This window comes from Panulirus ornatus, chromosome 17 (assembly GCF_036320965.1).
Source record: "Panulirus ornatus isolate Po-2019 chromosome 17, ASM3632096v1, whole genome shotgun sequence".
Taxonomy (NCBI): Eukaryota; Metazoa; Arthropoda; class Malacostraca; order Decapoda; family Palinuridae; genus Panulirus; species Panulirus ornatus.
In genome coordinates, this window is record NC_092240.1 from 39,535,438 (window position 1) to 39,561,419 (window position 25,982).

The 25,982-nt window shown below is 40.5% G+C and overlaps 1 protein-coding gene across 2 annotated transcripts in view; it reads right to left on the bottom strand.

Moving 5' to 3' along the window:
• Window positions 1-1,931: 1,931 nt before the first annotated feature.
• Window positions 1,932-25,982, bottom strand: part of Lcch3 (Ligand-gated chloride channel homolog 3) — a 435,919-nt gene continuing 411,868 nt past the window's right edge. For both annotated transcript variants that reach the window (XM_071672256.1, XM_071672255.1), the window contains exons 8-9: window positions 9,688-10,521; window positions 1,932-3,569 (exon numbers count right to left, since the gene is read on the bottom strand). In XM_071672256.1, coding sequence (XP_071528357.1) covers window positions 10,227-10,521 — 295 coding nt within the window. In that variant the 3' untranslated portion in view covers window positions 1,932-3,569; window positions 9,688-10,226. The remainder of the gene's footprint in view (window positions 3,570-9,687; window positions 10,522-25,982) is intronic.

Sequence of the window (25,982 nt, forward strand, 5' to 3'; positions counted from 1 at the left end):
ATTATAATCTTTTTCCAGATTTCACGTGTACCGTAGCTTCTAAAACTTCAATGAGAAGAAGGATATACAAGGCCTGAATCCCTAAGATCGTAAAAAAGGATCTAATAAAAACATCTGAATCTCGACCTGCTTGCCAGAAATGCAAGAAAGTATCACAGTGCATTTCGAAAGCTGCCGGCTCCTCTTGAGGACTGCGTCTCCATTCTAATGTCACTTAAATAAATAAAACATTTCGGTACCAGATTGGTATCATAATCTTTTTATTTTGCCAGAGTCTCTCAGTTCCCGAGCGTCCAACAGCCAAGTCCTGTCAGATGAATTATCTATAAAATCCATCCTAACATATTACACAGTTCTTTGGCAAGAAAACGAACGAACGAACAAACAAACTGGGAGGACGCAAGGCCTATCCAGGCGCTCTCACAAGTAAGAATAGGAATCTAAAAAGAAAACAAGGAAAGAAAAGAAAATAAGTGGACAAATATGATGATGATGATGATCATGATGATGACGATGATGATAACGATGAAGTTCATATGATGATGATGATAATGGAGGAAAATAAAGGGAATATACATACATACATACATACATACATGCATACATACACTCTAAGATAGATATATACACACAAACACATGTACACACACAGATATACATTATGAATATATATATATATATATATATATATATATATATATATATATATATATATATATATATATATATATATATATATATGATGTTGATCCACGGTTATAGTGTGGAGTAGACAAAATCTTCATAACTCACACGAAAAATTAAAGAACCCAGACTATCGCCTGTGTGCTAACCTCTTCAGGGAAAGTTTCCTGAAGACGCCATGATAAATAGACGAAAGACTAGGAATGTGTTCTTGTCTTTTCTTGTGAGTTATATATATATATATATATATATATATATATATATATATATATATATATATATATATATATATATATATATATATATATATATATATATATATATATATATATATATATATATATGTATGTATGTATATATGTGTGTGTGTGTGTGTGTGTGTGTGAATATATATATATATATATATATATATATATATATATATATATATATATATATATATATATATATATATATATATATATATATATATATATATATATATATATATATATATATATATATCATTTGGTTTATGTTTCATTTTACCCTGTAAATAGAACACCAACTCAGGTGCACAACGCATGCGCCCCGAGTTGCATCATAGCCAAAGATGGAGACGTCTAGCTGCCCCTCGAGCACAGGGTAGATAACCCTTGCTAGGGGTGGAAGCATCCCACCTTCTCAGGGGAACCGCTGATATCGCATCTAAGTTTGAGGAGCGTAGGGCTGAAAGATACAAATATAACGATTCTGTCGGCTGGTAGTTACTATATGACGCAAGGAAAGTCCTGGGGAGTCATAAGATCGGAGAAGCGGTTCTGTTAAACATCCATATGTATATATATATATATATATATATATATACATATATATATGTATATATATATATATATATATATATATATATATATATATATATATATATATATATATATATATATATATATATATATATATATATACATATATATATGTATATATATATATATATATATATATATATATATATATATATATATATATATATATATATATATATATATATATATATATATATATATATATATATATATATATATATATATGTTTATGAATAACACACTGTCTACAGGGGAGCAGCCTAACAAAGCGGCGTAATCGTGTATGGCTGTATGAGTATTATAGTACGAAACAGCATTACTCCATCGCTAGGGGAGCTACGGGACACGTCAGGAGGGTAACCCTAAAGCAACGATTTATATGACTTAAGTATAGACTAATAATACTTTCTTTTATGGGGGAGATTAGCGTCTGCTCAATGGGAGTGTCTGGAAGTCCTTGGCAGATAAGGAGGGGGGGAGGAGATAAGATGGGCCGCCTATGCCCAACATGAAGCAAGTAACCAGGTGACCTTAAACCAGGTGGCCCCCGAACCAGGTGACCCCTAACAACTGGTCTTTAGCCTCCTTCCTCTTTGGTGAGAGGGTCGAAGGCTCTGACCACACCTCCTAACTGCCGCTGCCAAGGATTTCTCAGAGAACATTTGTTTTTATAAACGAGGAACATCTATGTATATATCAGGCTATGTCGACGGCATGACACAAATACTCTCACATTCTATAAATATTGGTATTGAGTCTAGAAATGGGAGGAATATGGTGGATTCCGAACTGTCTTTGATCAACGCAAAACTCGTTCACTTTACACTAATTTGCATATAAACTAATTCATTTCAAGCGCGTCATACCTTCACTATAAACAAACTAAAAACAAAAACAAAAACAGATACGTGATCGATGCCTGAAATGATAATCGGGTACAAAACTCTCGTACAGGATACGATCGTAATGTTATTTTCTCATTTACTATTTGCTGAACGTAGATTTGATGAATTCAGTGGAGAAATTCACGTAGTTTGTTGATTCATTCAGTGGCACAACCTCAGAATATGGTGTCAGACACCCATAGTATGGTGTCAGACACCCATAATATGGTGTCAGACACCCATAATATGGTGTCAGACACCCATAATATGGTGTCAGACACCCTTAATATGGTATCAATCACCCTTAATACGGTATATCAAACATCCTTAATATCGTATCAAACACCCTTTATATGGTATCAAACATCCTTAGCCATGATTCATTAAAATCGATCATTCACTGGATTCCTTGAGCCCAATCGATTCAAATGGTGTGAGTACATCTGACTCAACCAAACACCCGGATTGCTCCAGAAACATTCACTAACAAACACTCAACAAACATTCATACACGAACACACGAACACAAAATGTTCGAACAATTGCACCCACACCACACAAACACACACACACACACACACACACACACATTCAGACACACAAACACATAGACAAAAAAAACTTACAAATATTTACAGACGGGCAGACACACAGACACACATAATGAGGTGCAAAGAACTGTACATATCCTCAGTTCCTGACACCCAGTATGGTTTACAGTATATTTGTATCAATACAATTCAACCCCTTGAGTACCACCACTGTAACCCCTTGAGTACGATGATTTAGCCCTTGAGTACGATGACTTTGCCCTTGAGTACGATAACTATTTTTCTCGTATCTAAAGTAAAGGGGGTCAAGTCATCGTACTCATGGAGTTAAGTTCTCGTACTTGCGAGAATCATCATTTATAAACAAATACCGGTACAATAGAACCCTAGATTGCCTGACGGGGATTCCAACCCAACTTGAAAACAAGAGGTTGTGTTCAAAGCCTGTCATGGAAAGCGAGTTCAGAACAGCTAATGATTGCAATCAGGTCGGGCTAAAATCTTACAAAGTTACAAAGTTGTCGTCGAGACTCTCGTCCAGCGGTGATGGTGTGGGTTTAATGTCCTCTTGAGTTCTCCTCCTTGTTTCACTTCACGGTTAGGTATTCCTGAGGAAAAAAATGTGGGAAATAAGCATCATCCACAAATTTTCTCAAACTGTACGTAAACATGTTCAACATCTGTCTGTTTCTGTTGGAGATCTGGCTGTACTGTAACTCTTACAAATTTGTGTTCATATGAATCAGTTGGAAATATGTCTGTATGTAAATGTGTTGGAGATCTGTCTATATGTAAATCTAGCTCAGATCTGCCTATATGTGCACCAGTTGGAAATCTGTTTATATGTATATATTTTGGTCTTGTTTCACAAGGACGAACATCATGTAAAAAAAAAGTGAAACATTGGTACAGTATTCAGCAGTTACATATTTCTGGGATAGTCACAAGGAATTATGACGTTTGCTGCGCAGCGCAGAGGTTTTGGATGAATTTGTTTTCGGTGCGACGGTGTGTTCTCTTTCTAGGCAGCTGAAGAATCTAATGCATGTAACATTCGTATTTGTGCATATACATGCACGTAGCAGCGTCTGTATGTTTATGTATATAGACACATGGCAGCGCCTGTATGCGTATAAACACAAATAAGTAATTGCGTCTGTATATGTATGTATAAAGATATATCACCCCTGGGGAGAGGGACAAAGAATATTCCCACGCATTCCTCACGTGTCGTAGATGGCGACTAAAGAGGAAGGGAGAGGGGGGGCTAGAAACCCTCCCCTCCTTGGATATTAACTTTCTAAAAGGAGAAACAGAGGGAGTCACCCGGGGAGTTCTCATCCTCCTCGAAGGCTCAGATTGGGGTGTCGAAAAGTGTGTGGATGTTACCAAGACGAGAAAAAAGGAGGGATTGGTGGTACGTTTGAGGAAAGGAACCTGGATGTTTTGGCTCTGAGTGCAACGAAGATCAAGGGTAAAGGGGAAGAGTGGTTTGGGAATGTTTTAGGAGTAAAGTCAGGGGTTGGTGAGAGGACAAGAGCAAAGGAAGGAGTAGCACTATTCCTGAAACAGGGGTTGTGGGAGTATGTGATAGAGTGTAAGAAAGTAAACTCTAGATTGATATGGGTAAAACTGAAAGTTGATAGAGAGAGATGGGTGATTATTGGTGCATATGCACCTGGGCATGAGAAGAAAGATCATGAGAGGTAAGTGTTTTGGGAGCAGATGAATGAGTGTGCTAGTAGTTTTGATGCAGGAGACCGGGTTATAGTGATGGGTGATTTGAATGCAAAGGTGAGTAATGTGGCAGTTGAGGGAATAATTGGTATACATGGGGTGTTCAGTGTTGTAAATGGAAATGGTGAAGAGCTTGTAGATTTGTGTGCTGAAAAAGGACTGGTGATCGGGAATATCTGGTTTAAAAAGAGATATACATAAGTATACGTATGTAAGTAGGATAGATGGCCAGAGAGCGTTATTGGATTACATGTTAATTGATAGGCGCGCGAAAGAGAGACTTTTGGATGTTAATGTGCTGAGAGTTGCAACTGGAGGGATGTCTGATCATTATCTTGTGGGGGCGAAGGTGAGGATTTGTAGAGGTTTTTAGAAAAGAAGAGAAAAGTTTGGGTGAAGAGAGTGGTAAGAGTAAGTGAGCTTGGGAAGGAGACTTATGTGAGGAAGTACCAGGAGAGACTGAGTGCATAATGGAAAAAGGTGAGAGCAAGGGACGTAAGGGGAGTGGGGGAGGAATGGAATGTATTTAATGAAGCAGTGATGGCTTGTGCAAAAGATGCTTGTGGCATGAGAAGCGTGGGAGGTGGGCAGATTAGAAAGGGTAGTGAGTTGTGGGATGAAGAAGTAAGACTATTCAGTGAAAAAGAAGAGAGGGGCATTTCGACGAGTTTTGTAGGAAAATAGTGCAAATGACTGGAAGATTAATAAAAGAAGAGACGCAGGAGGTCAAGAGAAAGGTGCAAGAGGTAAAAAAGAGGGCAAATGAGAGTTAGGGTGAGAAAGTATCATTAAATTTTAGGGAGAATAAAAAGGTGTTTTGGAAGGATGTAAATAAAGTGCGTGAGACAAAGGAACAATTGGAAACATCAGTGAAGGGGGCTACTGGGGAGGTGATAACAAGTAGTGGTGATGTGAGAAGGAGATGGAGTGAGTATTTTGAAGGTTTGTTGAATGTGCTAGATGATAGAGTGGCAGATATAGGGTGTTTTGGTCGAGGTGGTGTGCGAAGTGAAAGAGTTAGGGAGAATGATTTGGTAAATAGAGAAGAGGTAGAAGATGAAAGCTGGCAAGGCAGCGTGTTTGGATGGTACTTGCAGTGGAATTTATTAAAAGAGGGGGGTGACTGTGTTGTTGACTGGCTGGTAAGGATATTCAGTGTATGTATGACTCATGGTGAGGTGCCTAAGGATTGGCTGAATGCATGCATACTGCCATTGTAGAAAGGCAAAGGAGATAAATATGAGTGCTCAAATTACAGAGGTATAGGTTTGTTGAGTACTCCTGGGAAATTATATGGGAGGGTATTGATAGAGAGAGTGAAGGCATACAGAGCATCAGATTGAGAAGAGAGAGCAGTGTGGTTTAAGAAGTGGCAGAGGATGTGTTGATCAGGTGTTTGCTTTGAGGAATATATGTGAGAAATTCTTAGAAAAACAAATGGATATGTAAGTAGCGTTTATGGATCTGGAGAAGGCATATGATAGAGTTGAGAGATGCTCTGTGGAAGGTATTAAGAATATATGGTGTGGGAGGCAAGTTGTTTGAAGCAGCGAAACGTTTTTATCGAGGATGTAAGGCATGTGTACGACTAGGAAGAGAGGAAAGTGATTGGTTTTCAGTGAATGTCGTTATGCGGTAGGGGTGCGTGATGTCTCCATGTTTGTTTAATTTGTTTATGGATGGTGTTGTTAGGGAGGTGAATGCAAGAGTTTCGGAGAGAGGGGCAAGTATGCAGTCTGTTGTGGATGAGAGAGCTTGGGAAGTGAGTCGGTTGTTGTTCGCTGATGACAGTGCTGGTAGCTGATTCGGGTGAGAAACTGCAGAAGCTGGTGCTGAGTTTGGTAGTGTGTGAAAGAAGAAGGCTGAGAGTAAATGTGAATAAGAGCAAGGTTATTAGGTACAATAGGGATGAGGGACAAGTCAGCTGGGAGGTAAGTTTGAATGGAGAAAAACTGGAGGAAGTGAAGTGTTTTAGATATCTGGGAGTAGATTTGGCAGAGGACAGAAGCCAAAAGCGGAAGCGGAAGTGAGTCACAGAGTGGGGGAGGGGGTAAAAGTTCTGGGAGCGTTGAAGAATGTGTGGAAGGCGAGAACATTATCTCCGAAAGCAAAAATGGTTATGTTTGAAGGAATAGTGGTTCCAACAATGTTGTATGGTTGCGAGGCGTGGGCTATAGATAGGGTTGTACGGAGGAGGGTGGATGTGTTGGAAATGAGATGTTTGAGGACAATATGTGGAGTGAGGTGGTTTGATCGAGTAAGTAATGGAAGGGTAAGAGAGATGTGTGGAAATAAAAAGAGCGTGGTTGAGAGAGCAGAAGAGGGTGTTTTGAAATGGTTTGGTCACATGGAGAGAATGAGTGAGGAAAGATTGACCAAGAGGATATATGTGTCGGAGGTGGAGGGAACGAGGAGAAGTGGGAGACCAAATTGGAGGTGGAAAGATGGAGTGAAAAAGATTTTGAGTGATCGGGGACTGAACATGCAGGACGGTGAAAGGCGTGCAAGGAATAGAGTGAATTGGATCGATGTGGTATACCGGGGTTGACGTGCTGTCAGTGGATTGACAGCACGTGATTGACAGCATTTGAAGCGTCTGGGGTAAACCATGGAAAGTTGTGTGGGGTCTGGATGTGGAAAGGGAGCTGTGGTTTCGGGCATTATTGCATGACAGCTAGAGACTGAGTGTGAACGAATGGGGCCTTTGTTGTCTTTTCCTAGCGCTACCTCGCACACATGAGGGGGGAGGGGGATGGTATTCCATGTGTGGCGAGGTGGCGATGGGAATGAATAAAGGCAGACATTGTGAATTGTGTGCATGGGTATATTTGTATGTGTCTGTGTGTGTATATATATGTGTACATTGAGATGTATAGGTATGTATATTTGCGTGTGTGGACGTGTATGTATATACATGTGTATGGGGGTGGGTTGGGCCATTTCTTTTGTCTGTTTCCTTGCGCTAACTCGCAAACGCGGGAGACAGCGACAAAGCAAAATAATAATAATAATATATATATATATATATATATATATATATATATATATATATATATATATATATATATATATATATATATATATATATTTATATATATATATATATATATTCTATTTTTATTTTACTTATTCGCCGTCTCGCGTTAGCGGGGTAGCACAAGGAAACAGACGAGGAATGCCCAACCCACCCACATACACATGTATATATATAAACACACATATGCATACATATACATTTCAACGTATAGATACATATACATACACAAACATATTCATATATACACATGTACATATTCATATTTGTTGAGTTCATCCATTCTTGTCGTCACCCCGCTACATATGAAATAGCGAACCCCACCAACACCACCACGAGCGAGGTAGCTCCAGAAAAAGACAAAAAAGGCCACATTTGTTCACACTCAGTCTCTACCTGTCATGTGTAATGCACCGAAACCACAGCTTCCTCTCCATATTCAGGCCCATAGATCTTTCCATGGTTTACCCTGGACGCTTCACGTGCCCTGGTTCAATCCATTGACAGCATGTCGACCCAAGTATACCACATCGTTCCAATTCGCTCTGCCTTGTACACCTTTCACCCTCCTGTATGTTTAGGCCCCGATCTCTCAAAATCTTCATTCCATCTTTCCACCTCCAATTTGCTCTCCCGCTTCTCTTCTTCCCTCCATCTCTGACACATATATCCTTTTCTTCAATCTTCTTTCACTCATTCTCTCCATGTATCCAAAGCATTTCAACACACACTCTTCTGCACTCTTAACCACACTCTCTTTATCACCACACATCTCTCTTACCCTTTCATTACTTACGCGGTCAAACCACCTCACACCACATATTGTCCTCAAACATTCATTACTAACACATCCACCCTCCTCCGCCCAATCCTATCTATAGCCCACGCCTCGCAACCATATAACATTGTTGGAACCGCTGTTCTTTCAAATATAACCATTTTTGCTCTCCGATTTAACGTTCTCGCCTAACCATTTTTGCCCTCGCCTTCCACAGATTCTTCAACGCTCCCAGAACCTTCACCCCCCTCCCCCACCCTGTGACTCACTTTCGCTTCCATGGTTCCCTCCGCTTCTAAGTCCACCTCCGGATATCTAAAACACTTCACTTTCTTCAGTTTTTCTCCATTCAAACTTACTCCCCAATTAACTTGTCCCTCAACCTTACTGTACCTAATAACTTTGCTTTATTCACATTTACTCTCAATTTTCTTCTTTCACACACTTTACCAAACTCATTCACCAACCCCTGCAGTTTCTCATTCGAATCAGCCACCAGCGCTGTATCATCAGCGAACAGCAAGTAACTCACTTCCCAAGCTCTCTCATCCACAACAGACTGCATACTTGCCCCTCTTTCCAAAACTCTTGCATTCACCTCCCTAACCACTCTATCCATAAACAAATTAAACAACCATGGAGACATCACGCACCCTCGCCGCAAATAGACATTTACTGGGAACCAACCACGTTCCTCTCTTCCTACTCGTGCACATGTCTTACATCCTCGATAAAAACTTTTCACTGCTTCTAACAACTTGCCTCCCACACCATATACTTTTAATACCTTCCACAAAGCATCTGTATCGACCCTCTCATATGCTCTCTCCAGATCTATAAATGCCACATACAAATCCATCTGTTTTTACAAGTGTTTCTCATATATATATATATATATATATATATATATATATATATATATATATATATATATATATATATATATATATATATATATATATATATATATATATATATATATATAGATAGATAGATAGATATAGATAGATATAGATATAGACACGTGGTAGCGTCTGTATATTCACATATGTAGACATGAGTACATCACAAGTGCAAGATACACGAATAAGTAATGACGAGCACTTCCCAGTCTTACGTGTCTCACTGACAACAGGACTTCGAGACTGAGAAGCCCCTAACCGCATCCTGGACTCACCTGTCGTCAGCTATACGAGGAAAGGCGTCAGAAGTGTGTTGTTGTTGTGGTAGGTTTGAGCTGTTATTTGTCTTCACGACTCGAACACAACACCGTGTATGCAAACAAGTGGATCTTTCTCTTTAACTCCTCACACGTTCAACTGTTTACACCGGCTGACGGGGTCGTCTAGTTCATTATGCTAAGAAGCACTGAGAAACTCTGAAAATGCCCGTATTGGGCATCCATCAGTCATATCACAATTGTTCCTGGCAAAAATGTTCAGGCCAGAAGTCATAGAAACTTGCATTGGATGGGTGGGGAGGAGGGAAGTGTTCCGAACTGTTCTCGAGCTGTCGAAGCAACAGGGGATGTAAAAGGCCAGGGCGGGCGGGAGGCTGGTCCCCAGGCGGCACAACCAGCAGGTGGGGGCAGGCAGTGCAGGTCTCCAGCCGCCTGCCTAAGATGGGGACACACGGGGGGAAGGGGCGAGGCATACCCAGGCATACAACCACCAAGCATCAGCCATCTCCGTTGGCCATGACACCCGCCGCGGACCCTTAGAGGATATAGAAGCACCAGTACACTGTGTTGAAGAAGATGAAGGAGAGTGGGAAGATCACTCTGGAATACTTGTCGATGATGTTGACGTCTTTGATGGCTGGGATGGCTCCCTTGATGGCTGAGGCTCCTTTCTTTAGGGTGGACATGACGCGCTTCCTGTTGGGGGCTCTTTGGGCGTGAATGCTGGAGCGCGTGGGGAACGAGTAGTTCCTGTTGATGCGGAACGAGGGCGGGAACTTGAGGTCCTGTAGGGATCCCTCGCTCGAGAAGAACTTCGAGTTGTGCCGTTGCCTGGAAATGGAACGCTGTCGATTAGATTTTTCCTCTTTTCTGATGAATCGTACAAAAATAATCAACTGAGAATAGTTAGTTCCCTAAAAGCATTCTGAACTGTCTATATAGTTGGAAATTAAATCATAAAAGGCTTACATAACATGTTGATTATATCGGACACACCACGAATACAACTCACACGAAAATATGTGAAAAATAGCCTTCACACTTTATACTACCCACTCAGCTCTTCTGATGTAAGCAAAATAATAATTTGCTCTCTGAATATCTTAAGTTAGCTGTAGATTAAGTTGTCGTACGTGAGTTATGGAGGGTGAAACAAATCATCTTTGCCATAAACGGTCATGTGCTTGACAGCATGTAAATGTTCTGAGATACTTATGGATTTCTTTTACCATTAACTCTGTGTTTCATTTCCATACTGTGAATCAAGAGCGACCATAGACTCTTCGTGGAAATCTATTTTGCAGGAATGATCTCTCCAACCCCAGCCCACGTGAGGTTAGCAGAGGACAAGGACGCTTCATTTCTTGGAAGTACACTTGCTGCCTTACTACTGTCATAAGCAGTTGAATAGTACAAAAGTATTGTTCAAAAAAATTTTCTATTGTATAACGATGAATAATTCATGGTCGGTGATAGTGGACGGATTTCTTAAGAAAAAGGTTTGGTTGTTATGGTTGATATGCCTCCATAAAGCCCTGAAGCACTAGTGTACGACTCATGAGTACGAAGGCATCACCCTCAGGTAGGATGATAAGAACCAAGACCACGACGATACGACCCGTGAACACGAACAAAGAACCCATGAGCACAATGGGAAGATCCTCGAACACGAGGGTACGACCCTTGATAACGATGGTACGACCCTAGAGCACGATGATATGATGGCTGAACCTTTGAAATAACCCATAAGGGTCAGAACAAAGGCCATACCATCATATGCAAGGTTCGTATTGTCGTGGTCAAGGATCGTGCTATCGTATTCCGAAGATGTATCTAAAGTAAACATACACACACACACACACAGACACAGACACACACACACACACACACACACACACACACACACACACACACACACACACACACACACATACGCATCAGGGAGAAGCTTCGTGATGTGTTTTTACAAAGACCTTGGTAGCACCTCAGCAAGCCAGCATTTGTAAGGCATAAAAGAGTTAGAATGAGAACAGTAGGATTAGGAAATTAAGGAGGGAGAGAGAAGCTTTGGAAAGAATATCGTGAATAAGGCAGGACATGTTTTCAAATTTTTTCCATAGAGTCATTAGTTAAGGATGCGAGGATAGGCGAGGGGAAAATATGACAAGTTGAAGAACATTTTTACAGTGGAATACACTATAGCCCATCACCACTGAGATGGAATGGGCAAGATTTCTTGGAAAGAATTGAAAGTCTTGAAAAGGACACAAACGGGATACTAAAGGGTTTTGATCCATATGAAGTTTATGATTCTGATGAAGTTTTTCAAGCTGGGCTGATGATGTGTACAAATATCCTTGACTGGCCGGGATGCAATGTTGCTCAGGATGTCGTTGGAAATACGTAAAGCGCAAAAGGAAGCGAAGGAAGGCAAACGTCATATATGTCATAGTATAAGAAAGGAGACCAGGAAGAAGAGTTGGTATGTAGGCCAGTCTCGCTGACGAGCTTGGTCTGAGCAATACTAGAAAAGATAATCAGAAAGTAAATGGATGACTTCTTGCAGAGAAGGTAACTATGTGAGACACAACTTCCTTTCATGGTAAGTACGTCATGTGCTACAAACAGCTTAGGTTTTTCTGTGAGTAAGTGAGCACCGTTAATTTTTTTTTCAGCTGAGAAGGCTCGGTGGATTGTCTGTATCTAGGCTGCCAGAGTGCAAGAGGCAGCCTAAGAAGCTGGATCACCAGGCAGGAGTGTGTGTGTGTGTGTGTGTGTGTGTGTGTGTGTGTGTGGGTGAGGGGTCTTTTTCGATGTATAGATTATCTTGATATAAGTGAACGTAGGGCCCATGTTAGAGGAGGCTTATCGATGAGGGCTGAGGTCACCAGCGACGTGCAACATGGTTCTGTTCTGGTACCATTAGTCTTCTTGATCTATGTGAATGACTTGCCAGAAGGCATGGACTCCTTACCTGAATATTTTTGCGGATGATGGCAAGATCATGAGCTAATGACTTACAAAGGGACCTAGAAAACTCCAAAGCTGGTCTGATACACAGGTGATGAAATTCAACCAGAATGTAATGAAAATGGGACACAGCGAAAGAGGGCATTAACATGAATGTTATCCAGTATTATCTAGAAGGAAATAAACTGCAGTAAACTGTGTGTAAGAGAAACATAATGAGCTGAAATTTTTCCTGATCTGTCATCAGAATCTCACCTTTGGAAAATAGTAAAGGAGACAAACTGCCTCTTGGCAAATATTGAAATTGCGTTCTGGTACATAGCTAAGGAAATATTCAGCAAGCTGTTCACTTCTATACATCATACATGAAGCCTAAATGAGGGGATGCTTTTCAAGTTTGGCCACTGCAGATAAACACAGGCAGTGCATACAGAGGGTACACACAACAACAAAGATGGTACCAGATTTAGGAACAATGAGTCACAAGAAAAGTTGTCAAGTCTTAAATTTCTCCATTATTGAAGAGAAAAGAGTAAGGGGTAACTTGATCACAACCTTAAAGGTTTCACAGCAGTTGGATGATATAGACAGTGAAATATGCAAAGTAAGAGCAACCAAAGGAATTGTTATAATTTCAGACTTGATTACCGTTTCCCGCGTCAGCGAGGAAGCGCCAGTAACAGAAGAAGAAAGGCAGCATCAGCTTGCATCCATTCTCTAGCTGGCATGTGTAATGCATCAAATCCATGGCTCCCAATCCACAACCAGGCCCCACAGATCTTTCCATAGTTTACCCCGGACGCTTCACATGCCCTGGTTCACAGCACGTCGACCCCTCTATACCACATCGTTCCAGTACACTCTCTCCCACCTCCTCTTCAGCTCTCTCAACTATATTATTATTATTACCACATCTCTCTCTTACCCTTTCATTACTCGATCAAATCACCTCACACCACATAATGTTCTCAAACATATAATTTCTAACACTTCCACCTTCCTATATTTATAGTCTACGCCTCGCATCTGTATAATATTATTGAAACTGCTATTCCGTCAGACATAGCCATTTTTGCCATCCCGGATAACGATCTCTTTCCATACATTCTTCAGCTCTCCCAGAACCATCGCCCCCTCACAAACTCTATGATCCATCTACACTTCCATGGTACCATTTTCTGCCATATTCTACTCCCAGGTATATAAAACACTTCCCATCCCCTTATTCAGTATACTGAACTAAAGGATGTAACAGTAATCAAGTGCGAAACTCGTCAGAAAAGACATGAAGTACATTTTCAGTTTAGACGTGTTAGACGAGTGAAACACCCTAAATACTACAACTGTGAATGCGGACAGAATACAGAACTTAAAGAGTCGTATTATCATAGACAAGTTCAAGAGATGGGGCCCCACAAGAGTAAAACTCCCTCCCCATAAAGAAAAATAAGTGATTACAAATGGACAATTATACACACAAAGGCATATAGACACACACACACACACACACACACACACACACACACACACACACACACACACACACACACACACACACACAATGCAAGCCAAAAATTTCTCAATTTGACTTTTAGATAGGAATGGGTTCGATCAAAGGAAAGTACTAAGATCAGATTGTTTTGATTAAATCCTTAACTAACAGAGAGTTTAGGGGATGAAAGACATATGGTCTTACAAAGGATAGAGAAAAAAATCAACAGATATATAAATAATAATTCATCTGAGAACCAAAGGCTAAAAAAATTAGTGGAAAATATTGAGAAACTTGGATTTGGAGCTCTCATAGTTGGAGGGAGATAAGGAAGATAGGGGAGTAATTGAAAGATCAAGAAATCTGTCACATTAAGATATTGAAGCGTATAGTCAACCTGTATGAACACAGATTCAGATGACATGAAGGGAATCCAAAAGACCGTAACCAGAGGAAAGAAAGAAAGGTCACAGGGGTCTTTTCTAGACGTTCTCGAGGCTGTTTCACAAGAGGAAATGTCCAAAGCGCAGAGGACAGAAACTCTTGGATTTAGCAGGAGGGAAGAAGGAGCAGTAACATATCTGAGACTGATCAACAGACTGAGAGTATGAAAGCAGGCTCAGTAGGGCAGAGACCTGAGGACACTGAAACAAAGGTATGAAAAGGTCCTGGAGGCTATAGAAATACCAGACACAGTTTTTGTGATGAAAGAAATGAGAGAAATTGATGGATATAATCAAGACATGAAGGTTCGACCAGTTACGATTTTATTGGACGTAGAGTCGTGTAGCCTTAGAGTGAAGATGGAATATTCGACTCGTATTAGACCGAGAGCAGACTACAGTCAAAAGGCAAGAGACGGGGAGCACCAAATGAGGCAAATGAGACAAGAGAACCCGCCAGTACCACAGAGTAGTTACTAATAATAAGTGATAAAAATGTCAGACTGAAGTAATGGTAGCTAAAGATAAAGAGCTGAAATTCAAGGATCAATATAGGGAAAAAATCCTTGATATTGATGGTGTTCTGGAGACAAAACTTACTAAGAAGATAAACACTCAACTGTCTTGTCCAAAGAGGTACATGATAACAAGGAAGGAGAGAGAAGACAAAAGCGGCGGCGGATTGTCCCGCTTAATAAGTAACAGCATTGTCTCAGGAGACAGTGGTAGAAGACCCGTTCAAACTATACATAATCTGCAGAGTAGCTGTGGGAAAGAAGTGCATAGTGGTGTTGATCTTTGATAATACTGAGCAAATTTATGATGAAGACAATGATTGAACGATCAGAACGGTTCATGAAGCAGTAACACACTAGTGCACGACTCCCTCTAATGCAGTAAAGATAGACAGTTACACAGAGGTAACCAGGTAAACAACTGACCAGGGAAATATTACCGACAAAGTGTCGGAGTATTGACGGTGACACAGTGGCTGTCAATGGGTTTCAAGCATTCAGTCCACTAACTCACACCCTCACCATTTAACACGAAACACTCGACAATTTCTGTCTCACAAAACTTTATTCTAAACTCTAAATTTTTCGGTGAGTGTGAGTAGCCAGTCATGGCTCAGGGCAAGAAGTCGTCATAGGTAAAGAAAGTTCAAGACTCAGAAGTGCAGAACTATATACTCGCATTGTACAATATGTAATTCCACATAGGTAATCACCACACACACACACACACACACACACACACACACACACACAGACGCGCGCGCGCGCGCACACACACACACACACACACACACTCACACATTTCTCTTGAATAAGAGACAAAAAAGTATAAGTTGGTGATATTTAGAGAAATTCATGTGAATGAAGAAATACAGGATATATTATCACATCTTTGAGAAGTCATGTAAATGAAAAATCAAAACTTTGCGAAAATTAGACCAAGATTTCTAATCAGACTCCATCTTGACCCGAGCTTTGAGAGGAGCAAGAACGGTCAATCTCCCAGCTGGCCAACTGGCTTAATGGATGAGCTGTATGGTTCCAGAAACTCCCCGGTCCAATTCCTTATTCTCTTTTGCTTTCGTTTCAGCAGACGAGTCACTGAGATATATTTGTTAACTCCCGGAATCCGGTCTTCCATGTAATGAATGTATAAACACTCTGTTCTTATTCTTATATATATATATATATATATATATATATATATATATATATATATATATATATATATATATATATATATATATATATATATATAGAGGGGGCCAAGTGAGGATATTCCAAAAAAGGCCCAGTCCTCTGTTCTTAACGCTACCTCGCTAACGCGGGAAATGGCGAATGATTTAAAAGAAAAGAAAGATATATATATATATATATATATATATATATTAATATATATATATATATATATATATATATATATATATATGAAGGTGAAATCGCACTTCAGTAGGAGTCATATAACATTATTTAACATGTAATTTTTCTATACATGTGGCTCGAGATATTTCGTGGAGACACTCCTCCTCATCAGGTGCCAGCACTTAACAAAGTTACTTAAATCCCAACATCACAACGGAGTGCTGCCATCTTGCGTCTACCACTACACAGACCAACGACTTGACCAGCAGTAATCGTTAAAACGGACAGCGATTAAGGAGGATCACGTGGCTGGGGTTGACCTGGGTAGCTGGGTGTGTCTTAGGCAACTTTTTTGTTTACGCGTTTTGTCAATGTTCTCATAATCATTTGGTTAATGCTAGGACGGGCTTTAAAATTGCCTGGGAACAAATTAAAGTTCTTAGTATTAGCAATTCAGACAGATTCAATGACGTTGCGTGTGACATAATCAGCAGAGGGGTATGAGATAACGGGATTTTCAAGATCTATGGGGATGATCATTTTCATGACAGTGTTTAGTGTTCGCATTTTTGTGTTATCTCTGCGTACTGCGTGACGGTGCCAATAACATCTCTCCGTTACAGTTTTCCGGTCTGGTCTCTCTCTCTCTCTCTCTCTCTCTCTCTCTCTCTCTCTCTCTCTGTATATATATATATATATATATATATATATATATATATATATATATATATATATATATATATATATATATATATGTATATCTTTACATGCCTTACATTTGACGGCGTAAACACTCCCATACATATTCGCCATTTCCCGCGTCAGTGATGTAGCGTCAAGAACGGAGGGCTGAGCCTTCGAGAGAAAATCCTCAGTTGGCCCCATTCTCTGTCTTCTTTTGATAAACTACAACCGGAGGAGATTTCCAGCTCCCCACTCCCATCCCTTTTAGTTGCCTTCTACAACCCCTGCACTTTCCACTTGATGTTCTACCGTTTTTTCTAATACATCTCCAAATCATATGCATTTCTTTCCCATAAGTACAGCAGTATGACTCTTTTCTCTTTTACTAGCAACTTTACTTCGTCAACTCATCACTTACTACCATTTCTAACCTGGCCATCTTCCACGTTATGCCTGATGTACGAATCTCTCGCACATACCAGCACTGCTTTCCTGAATATTTCCCATTCCTCACACACACTCCCCTAGCTTCTTTTTTTCTCACCCTTTGCATTTCCACACTCAATCTTGCTCCTAGTATTTCTTCATAAACTTTGTTTATGAATGAGATGGTGAGGGAAGTAAACGCAAGTCTTTGAGACAGGGGCGAATCTGTAAGGGATGAGGGGGCCTGAGAAGTGAGTTAGTTATCATTTTCTTATGACAGAATTGGTTGCAGATTTGCGGACGCAAGCTGCAGAAGCTGGTGACTGAATTTGGAAGCATGTGTGAAAGGAGCAAGTTGAGAGTTAGTGTGAATAAAGTTATTAGGTTCAGCAAAGTAGGGGGATATGTTAGTTAGGGTGAAATTTTGAATGAATAAAATTTGGAAGAAGTTAATTGTTTTAGATATCTAATCTGGGAGTAGGCATGGCGGTAAATGGAACCATGGAAGCGAGTCATAGGGTGGGTGAGGGGGCGAAGGTTCTGGGAGGATTAAAGAATGTGTGAAGAGGTCCTTGTCTGGGAAGGAAACATGGGTATGTTTGAAAGTACAGTTGTCCCAACAACGTTATACAAATGCGAAGGATGGGCTATAGTTGAGGTAAGTAAGCAGTGTCTTGTTTATAGTAATTGCATTATGAGCATGTTGGATCTTGTGATGTGTTGCCACGGTGTTTGCATTGTCGTAATAATGGTTCATGTCCACAACGTTGACTGAAAAGAGTTACTCTTGACGGGTGTATATCTGATGGGTTGGAGCTCATGGCTGAGCTAGGGGGTCGGTTGTTTACTTCTTGCCTGGTTCTTTCAGTCTGCATTTGTTTGGTCAGTGTTACATTGATTAGAGATGGGGGGATCTGAAAGTAAATGTCACTGAAAAGTGAAACAATGTAAGCTTTTTTTTCTACTGGCTTCCCCCAGAGCCAGGCAAGAGAGTCTCCTCCACTGTCTCCCCAGGAGACAGGAGAGTCATCTCCCCTGTCTCTTTTTCAGGACCTCGCAAGAAAGTTTCCTACTCTGCATCCTTCCTGATCTCGCAGGAGAGTCTCTTCCCCTACCTCCAAGATGGATCTGGCAAGAGACGTATTGACGTCGTCCGTGGACAGTTGGGTGGAAACCTTTCCTAGCGATCTATAGACTTTCAGAGTCTTTGACTGCTGGCTAATGGAGACAAGAACGAGGAAGAGCTCAATCAAGGGAAAAGTTATTGAAATTGTACATTACTGATGGAAAAAAAAATGTTTGTATCATGTCAATATGGTTATTATATCTTTTGCCGAGAAGTGATGCCTGGATTTGTAATATGTTTAGAGTGATCTTTCTCGTCTTGCATCACGCATTTGGCCTATGTAGAATATATCGCAGTTTCTCTCGAAGTTATGTAAGCCTCCTATGTTTAGTTGAGTTACTTCCTTGTAGCTGAAATGGATCAGCGAATCTTTAGAATAACTAAGATCCTTTTTCGTGCAGAAAGGTCAGAATATACTGCAGACTACTCTACCTTAGATGGGATGATGATGCAAATTGTCTAAATTCAATGTCAATTTCTGGGCACATTTAAGGGACCTGTTCCATCCGACCCTCCTTCCTACCTCGCTATCTTGAGACTAAACAAAATAATATTGAAGAAGCTCAAAGACATAAGACCTCTATGTTATATATATATATATATATATATATATATATATATATATCACATACAAAGCTCCATCAGCCAGGATCGAACCTGGGACCCCTTGTGCAAGAGGCAGGCATGCTAACCGCTAGGCTAAGGGACTGTATAATAGGAAACAACTATTCGAAATACTAAGTACTCGAATACCCTTCGTCTCACTATGGTGAGCAACGGGGTCTATCGGTTGTTTCCGAACAGAACACATAGCCAGCTGAAAGCGTTTTACCGAACCTGACTGTACAACGCGGAGTTATATGAATACGAATAAAGTGTATATGAACGCGCACCTTCATAGAACATACAAAGCTCCATCAGCCACACTTTATTCGTATTCATATAACTCCGCGTTGTACAGTCAGGTTCGGTAAAACGCTTTCAGCTGGCTATGTGTTCTGTTCGGAAACAACCGATAGACCCCGTTGCTCACCATAGTGAGACGAAGGGTATTCGAGTACTTAGTATTTCGAATAGTTGTTTCCTATTATACAGTCCCTTAGGCTAGCGGTTAGCACGCCTGCCTTTTGCACAAGGGGTCCCAGGTTCGATCCTGGCTGATGGAGCTTTGTATGTTCTATGAAGGTGCGCGTTCATATACACTTTATTCGTGTATATATATATTTTTTTTTTTTTTTTTTTTTTTTTATACTTTGTCGCTGTCTCCCGCGTTTGCGAGGTAGCGCAAGGAAACAGACGAAAGAAATGGCCCAACCCTCCCCATACACATGTACATACACACGTCCACACACGCAAATATACATACCTACACAGCTTTCCATGGTTTACCCCGGACGCTTCACATGCCTTGATTCAATCCACTGACAGCACGTCAACCCCTGTATACCACATCGCTCCAATTCACTCTATTCCTTGCCCTCCTTTCACCCTCCTGCATGTTCAGGCCCCGATCACACAAAATCCTTTTCACTCCATCTTTCCACCTCCAATTTGGTCTCCCTCTTCTCCTCGTTCCCTCCACCTCCGACACATATATCCTCTTGGTCAATCTTTCCTCACTCATTCTCTCCATGTGCCCAAACCATTTCAAAACACCCTCTTCTGCTCTCTCAACCACGCTCTTTTTATTTCCACACATCTCTCTTACCCTTACGTTACTTACTCGATCAAACCACCTCACACCACACATTGTCCTCAAACATCTCATTTCCAGCACATCCATCCTCCTGCGCACAACTCTATCCATAGCCCACGCCTCTCAACCATACAACATTGTTGAAACTACTATTCCTTCAAACATACCCATTTTTGCTTTCCGGGATAATGTTCTCGACTTCCACACATTTTTCAAGGCTCCCAAAATTTTCGCCCCCTCCCCCACCCTATGATCCACTTCCGCTTCCATGGTTCCATCCGCTGACAGATCCACTCCCAGATATCTAAAACACTTCACTTCCTCCAGTTTTTCTCCATTCAAACTCACCTCCCAATTGACTTGACCCTCAACCCTACTGTACCTAATAACCTTGCTCTTATTCACATTTACTCTTAACTTTCTTCTTCCACACACTTTACCAAACTCCGTCACCAGCTTCTGCAGTTTCTCACATGAATCCGCCACCAGCGCTGTATCATCAGCGAACAACAACTGACTCACTTCCCAAGCTCTCTCATCCCCAACAGACCTCATACTTGCCCCTCTTTCCAAGACTCTTGCATTTACCTCCCTAACAACCCCATCCATAAACAAATTAAACAACCATGGAGACATCACACACCCCTGCCGCAAACCTACATTCACTGAGAACCAATCACTTTCCTCTCTTCCTACACGTACACATGCCTTACATCCTCGATAAAAACTTTTCACTGCTTCTAACAACTTGCCTCCCACACCATATATTCTTAATACCTTCCACAGAGCATCTCTATCAACTCTATCATATGCCTTCTCCAGATCCATAAATGCTACATACAAATCCATTTGCTTTTCTAAGTATTTCTCACATACATTCTTCAAAGCAAACACCTGATCCACACATCCTCTCCCACTTCTGAAACCACACTGCTCTTCCCCAATCTGATGCTCTGTACATGCCTTCACCCTATCAATCAATACCCTCCCATATAATTTACCAGGAATACTCAACAAACTTATACCTCTGTAATTTGAGCACTCACTCTTATCCCCTTTGCCTTTGTACAATGGCACTATGCACGCATTCCGCCAATCCTCAGGCACCTCACCATGAGTCATACATACATTAAATAACCTTACCAACCAGTCAACAATACAGTCACCTCCTTTTTTAATAAATTCCACTGCAATACCATCCAAACCTGCTGCCTTGCCGGCTTTCATCTTCCGCAAAGCTTTTACTACCTCTTCTCTGTTTACCAAATCATTTTCCCTAACCCTCTCACTTTGCACACCACCTCGACCCAAACACCCTATATCTGCCACTCTGTCATCAGACACATTCAACAAACCTTCAAAATACTCATTCCATCTCCTTCTCACATCACCACTACTTGTTATCACCTCCCCATTTACGCCCTTCACTGAAGTTCCCATTTGCTCCCTTGTCTTACGCACCCTATTTACCTCCTTCCAGAACATCTTTTTATTCTCCCTAAAATTTACTGATAGTCTCTCACCCCAACTCTCATTTGCCCTTTTTTTCACCTCTTGCACCTTTCTCTTGACCTCCTGTCTCTTTCTTTTATACTTCTCCCACTCAATTGCATTTTTTCCCTGCAAAAATCGTCCAAATGCCTCTCTCTTCTCTTTCACTAATACTCTTACTTCTTCATCCCACCACTCACTACCCTTTCTAAACAGCCCACCTCCCACTCTTCTCATGCCACAAGCATCTTTTGCGCAATCCATCACTGATTCCCTAAATACATCCCATTCCTCCCCCACTCCCCTTACTTCCATTGTTCTCACCTTTTTCCATTCTGTACACAGAATGGAATATATATATATATATATATATATATATATATATATATATATATATATATATATATATATATATATATATATATATATATATATTTGCTTTGTCGCTGTCTCCCGCGTTTGCGAGGTAGCTCAAGGAAACAGACAAAAGAAATGGCCCAACCCACCCCCATACACATGTATATACATACGTCCACACACGCAAATATACATACCTACACAGCTTTCCATGGTTTACCCCAGACGCTTCACATGCCCTGATTCAATCCACTGACAGCACGTCAACCCCGGTATACCACATCGATCCAATTCACTCTATTCCTTGCCCTCCTTTCACCCTCCTGCATGTTCAGGCCCCGATCACACAAAATCTTTTTCACTCCATCTTTCCGCCTCCAATTTGGTCTCCCACTTCTCCTCGTTCCCTCCACTTCCGACACATATATCCTCTTGGTCAATCTTTCCTCACTCATTCTCTCCATGTGCCCTAACCATTTCAAAACACCCTCTTCTGCTCTCTCCACCACGCTCTTTTTATTTCCACACATGTCTCTTACCCTTACGTTACTTACTCGATCAAACCACCTCACACCACACATTGTCCTCAAACATCTCATTTCCAGCACATCCATCCTCCTGCGCACAACTCTATCCATAGTCCACGCCTCGCAACCATACAACATTGTTGGAACCACTATTCCTTCAAACATACCCATTTTTGCTTTCCGAGATAATGTTCTCGACTTCCACACATTCTTCAAGGCTCCCAGAATTTTCGCCCCCTCCCCCACCCTATGATCCACTTCCGCTTCCATGGTTCCATCCGCTGCCAGATCCACTCCCAGATATCTAAAACACTTTGCTTCCTCCAGTTTTTCTCCATTCAAACTTACCTCCCAATTGGCTTGACCCTCAACCCTACTGTACCTAATAACCTTGCTCTTATTCACATTTACTCTTAACTTTCTTCTTTCACACACTTTACCAAATTCAGTCACCAGCTTCTGCAGTTTCTCACATGAATCAGCCACCAGCGCTGTATCATCAGCGAACAACAACTGACTCACTTCCCAAGCTCTCTCATCCCCAACAGACTGCATACTTGCCCCTCTTTCCAAAACTCTTGCATTCACCTCCCTAACAACCCCATCCATAAACAAATTAAACAACCATGGAGACATCACACACCCCTGACGCAAACCTACATTCACTGAGAACCAATCACTTTCCTCTCTTCCTACACGTACACATGCCTTACATCCTCGATAAAAACTTTTCACTGCTTCTAACAACTTGCCTCCCACACCATATATTCTTAATACCTTCCACAGAGCATCTCTATCAACTCTATCATATGCCTTCTCCAGATCCATAAATGCTACATACAAATCCATTGGCTTTTCTAAGTATTTCTCACATACATTCTTCAAAGCAAACACCTGCTCCACACATCCTCTACCACTTCTGAAACCACACTGCTCTTCCCCAATCTGATGCTCTGTACATGCCTTCACCCTCTCAATCAATACCCTCCCATATAATTTACCAGGAATACTCAACAAACTTATACCTCTGTAATTTGAGCACTCACTCTTATCCCCTTTGCCTTTGTACAATGGCACTATGCACGCATTCCGCCAATCCTCAGGCACCTCACCATGAGTCATACATACATTAAATAACCTTACCAACCAGTCAATAATACAGTCACCCCCTTTTTTAATAAATTCCACTGCAATACCATCCAAACCTGCTGCATTGCCGGCTTTCATCTTCATGTATATATATATATATATATATATATATATATATATATATATATATATATATATATATATATATATATATATGTATATATATATATATATATATATATATATATATATATATATATATATATATATATATATATATATATATATATATATATATATATATATATATATATATATATATATATATATATATATATACATTTTACTGCTTTTCGAAGATTTCGCAGATTCCTTGATGTATATTCCTATTCCTACTGATTGTCAACACTACCCTGAGCAGACACCCTGATCACTTGCTGAATGAAAGCAGTAGACTCATCTCCAGTAAAGGTTGTAATCTATGAACGTAAAACTTGGAGGAGGTGATGTCAAGACTCTTGCTGGGGTCTCTAAACTGTGTGAGAGTCACGGAACCGATGACTGGAATGACTGAGATCCTAAGATAAGGAAAGTTATGAACAAAATAAGTAAAATACTAATATGACAATGAATCTTAGAACACATTGTCCTTACTGTGGTTATTTGCCGTTATATAGAAAATATCGAAACACCAGATTTCAGTTGTGAGACCAAGATGCAACGGGAGTGACGTGTTACCTGTTGTATCTAGGTAATATTAAAGTGAAATTAGAGTAGCATTTACAGTGTGTTGTGGGAGGTAGGCTTGAAATATTCAGCGTTTCCCAAAGGTTACCTACCTTGCCAAGGTCTTTGTCATGCGTCATGGTGTTTGTGTACTTATTACATCACTGATCTCACGTGGATGATGCCTTAAGATATTCTAACTAGAGACCTTAAATAAATTCAAGTCTCCCCTCTAGACACGCCATGATCAAAGGGCCAAATGACGCTGCAACACCTACATGTATAATGCGAATGAGTTTTCTCTTTATTTCAAACAGTGATATTTCCTTCCGTCGTCTGTTGTGTAGTGGAACTACATGTAAACATCTCATGAAATATGACCATGAATCAAAGTATCACCCGACGCTCTTGGACCAGCTTATAAAGGCCAGATTGTTGGCAAAGGGCGAAATGATCCGATAATAATGCAAGACTGGAGACTTTGTTTGTAAAACTCTTACTTATGCTACTCCTCTCTCTCTCTCTCTCTCTCTCTCTTCTCTCTCTCTCTCTCTCTCTCTCTCTCTCTCTCTCTCTCTCTAGTTGAATGAGTGGAAATATACATATATATTATATATGGTATGGTAACGATTGTTATCGTGTGGCCATGTGACCCCCGACCTTGCAAGTCTGACCAGTGTATGATAATTTGTGGTGCCAGTTTTGTCCACACCGTCTGACCCATTCATCAGTCATGTGTACATCATCGTTTTGTAGCATTTGAGTACACAAGGCATGGTGATCTTGCCCAAATACGACCCAGACTCGAATCTGTTATCCGGTGTGAAGTTGTGTGTGCGGTTATCTGTGATGTAGCCTTGATCTATACCCTATCAAGAACTCATGAAATACAATGTACACACGGCCACGATGTACGGACAGGGGTAGACTAACATGACTCTGTGTTTTGCATTACAGAACATGGGAGAAATTATGTATAGATGAGAAATGATATGCAGAGTAAAGCACAAAGTTTTCGAGCGTGTCTACTCTGTATAAATCATAATTCTAATGCCATATTTGTGAGGCTGTGTAGCATGGTGGACGCTTACAGATAGCTCTGTCAGTTATCCGTCTGTCTGTCTATCACTGGGAGTCGAGCTGGCCATGATCTTAACCTTGGTCATGACTTGAACATTATGTACGTCAGAGGCTCATGACACTTTACTTAATTGTTTTCCAACGTTTAATGAAATGAATGATATAGGACAAAAGTTTGACTTTGAACTTCACGAACTTGATAATTGTAAAGAAAATTAATTCTTTATACAATTTGTTCCCATCGTCTAAGAAGTTGAAAGATTTGAGGCTCTTAACTCTACCGTGAATGTTGTGCCATATATAGAAAA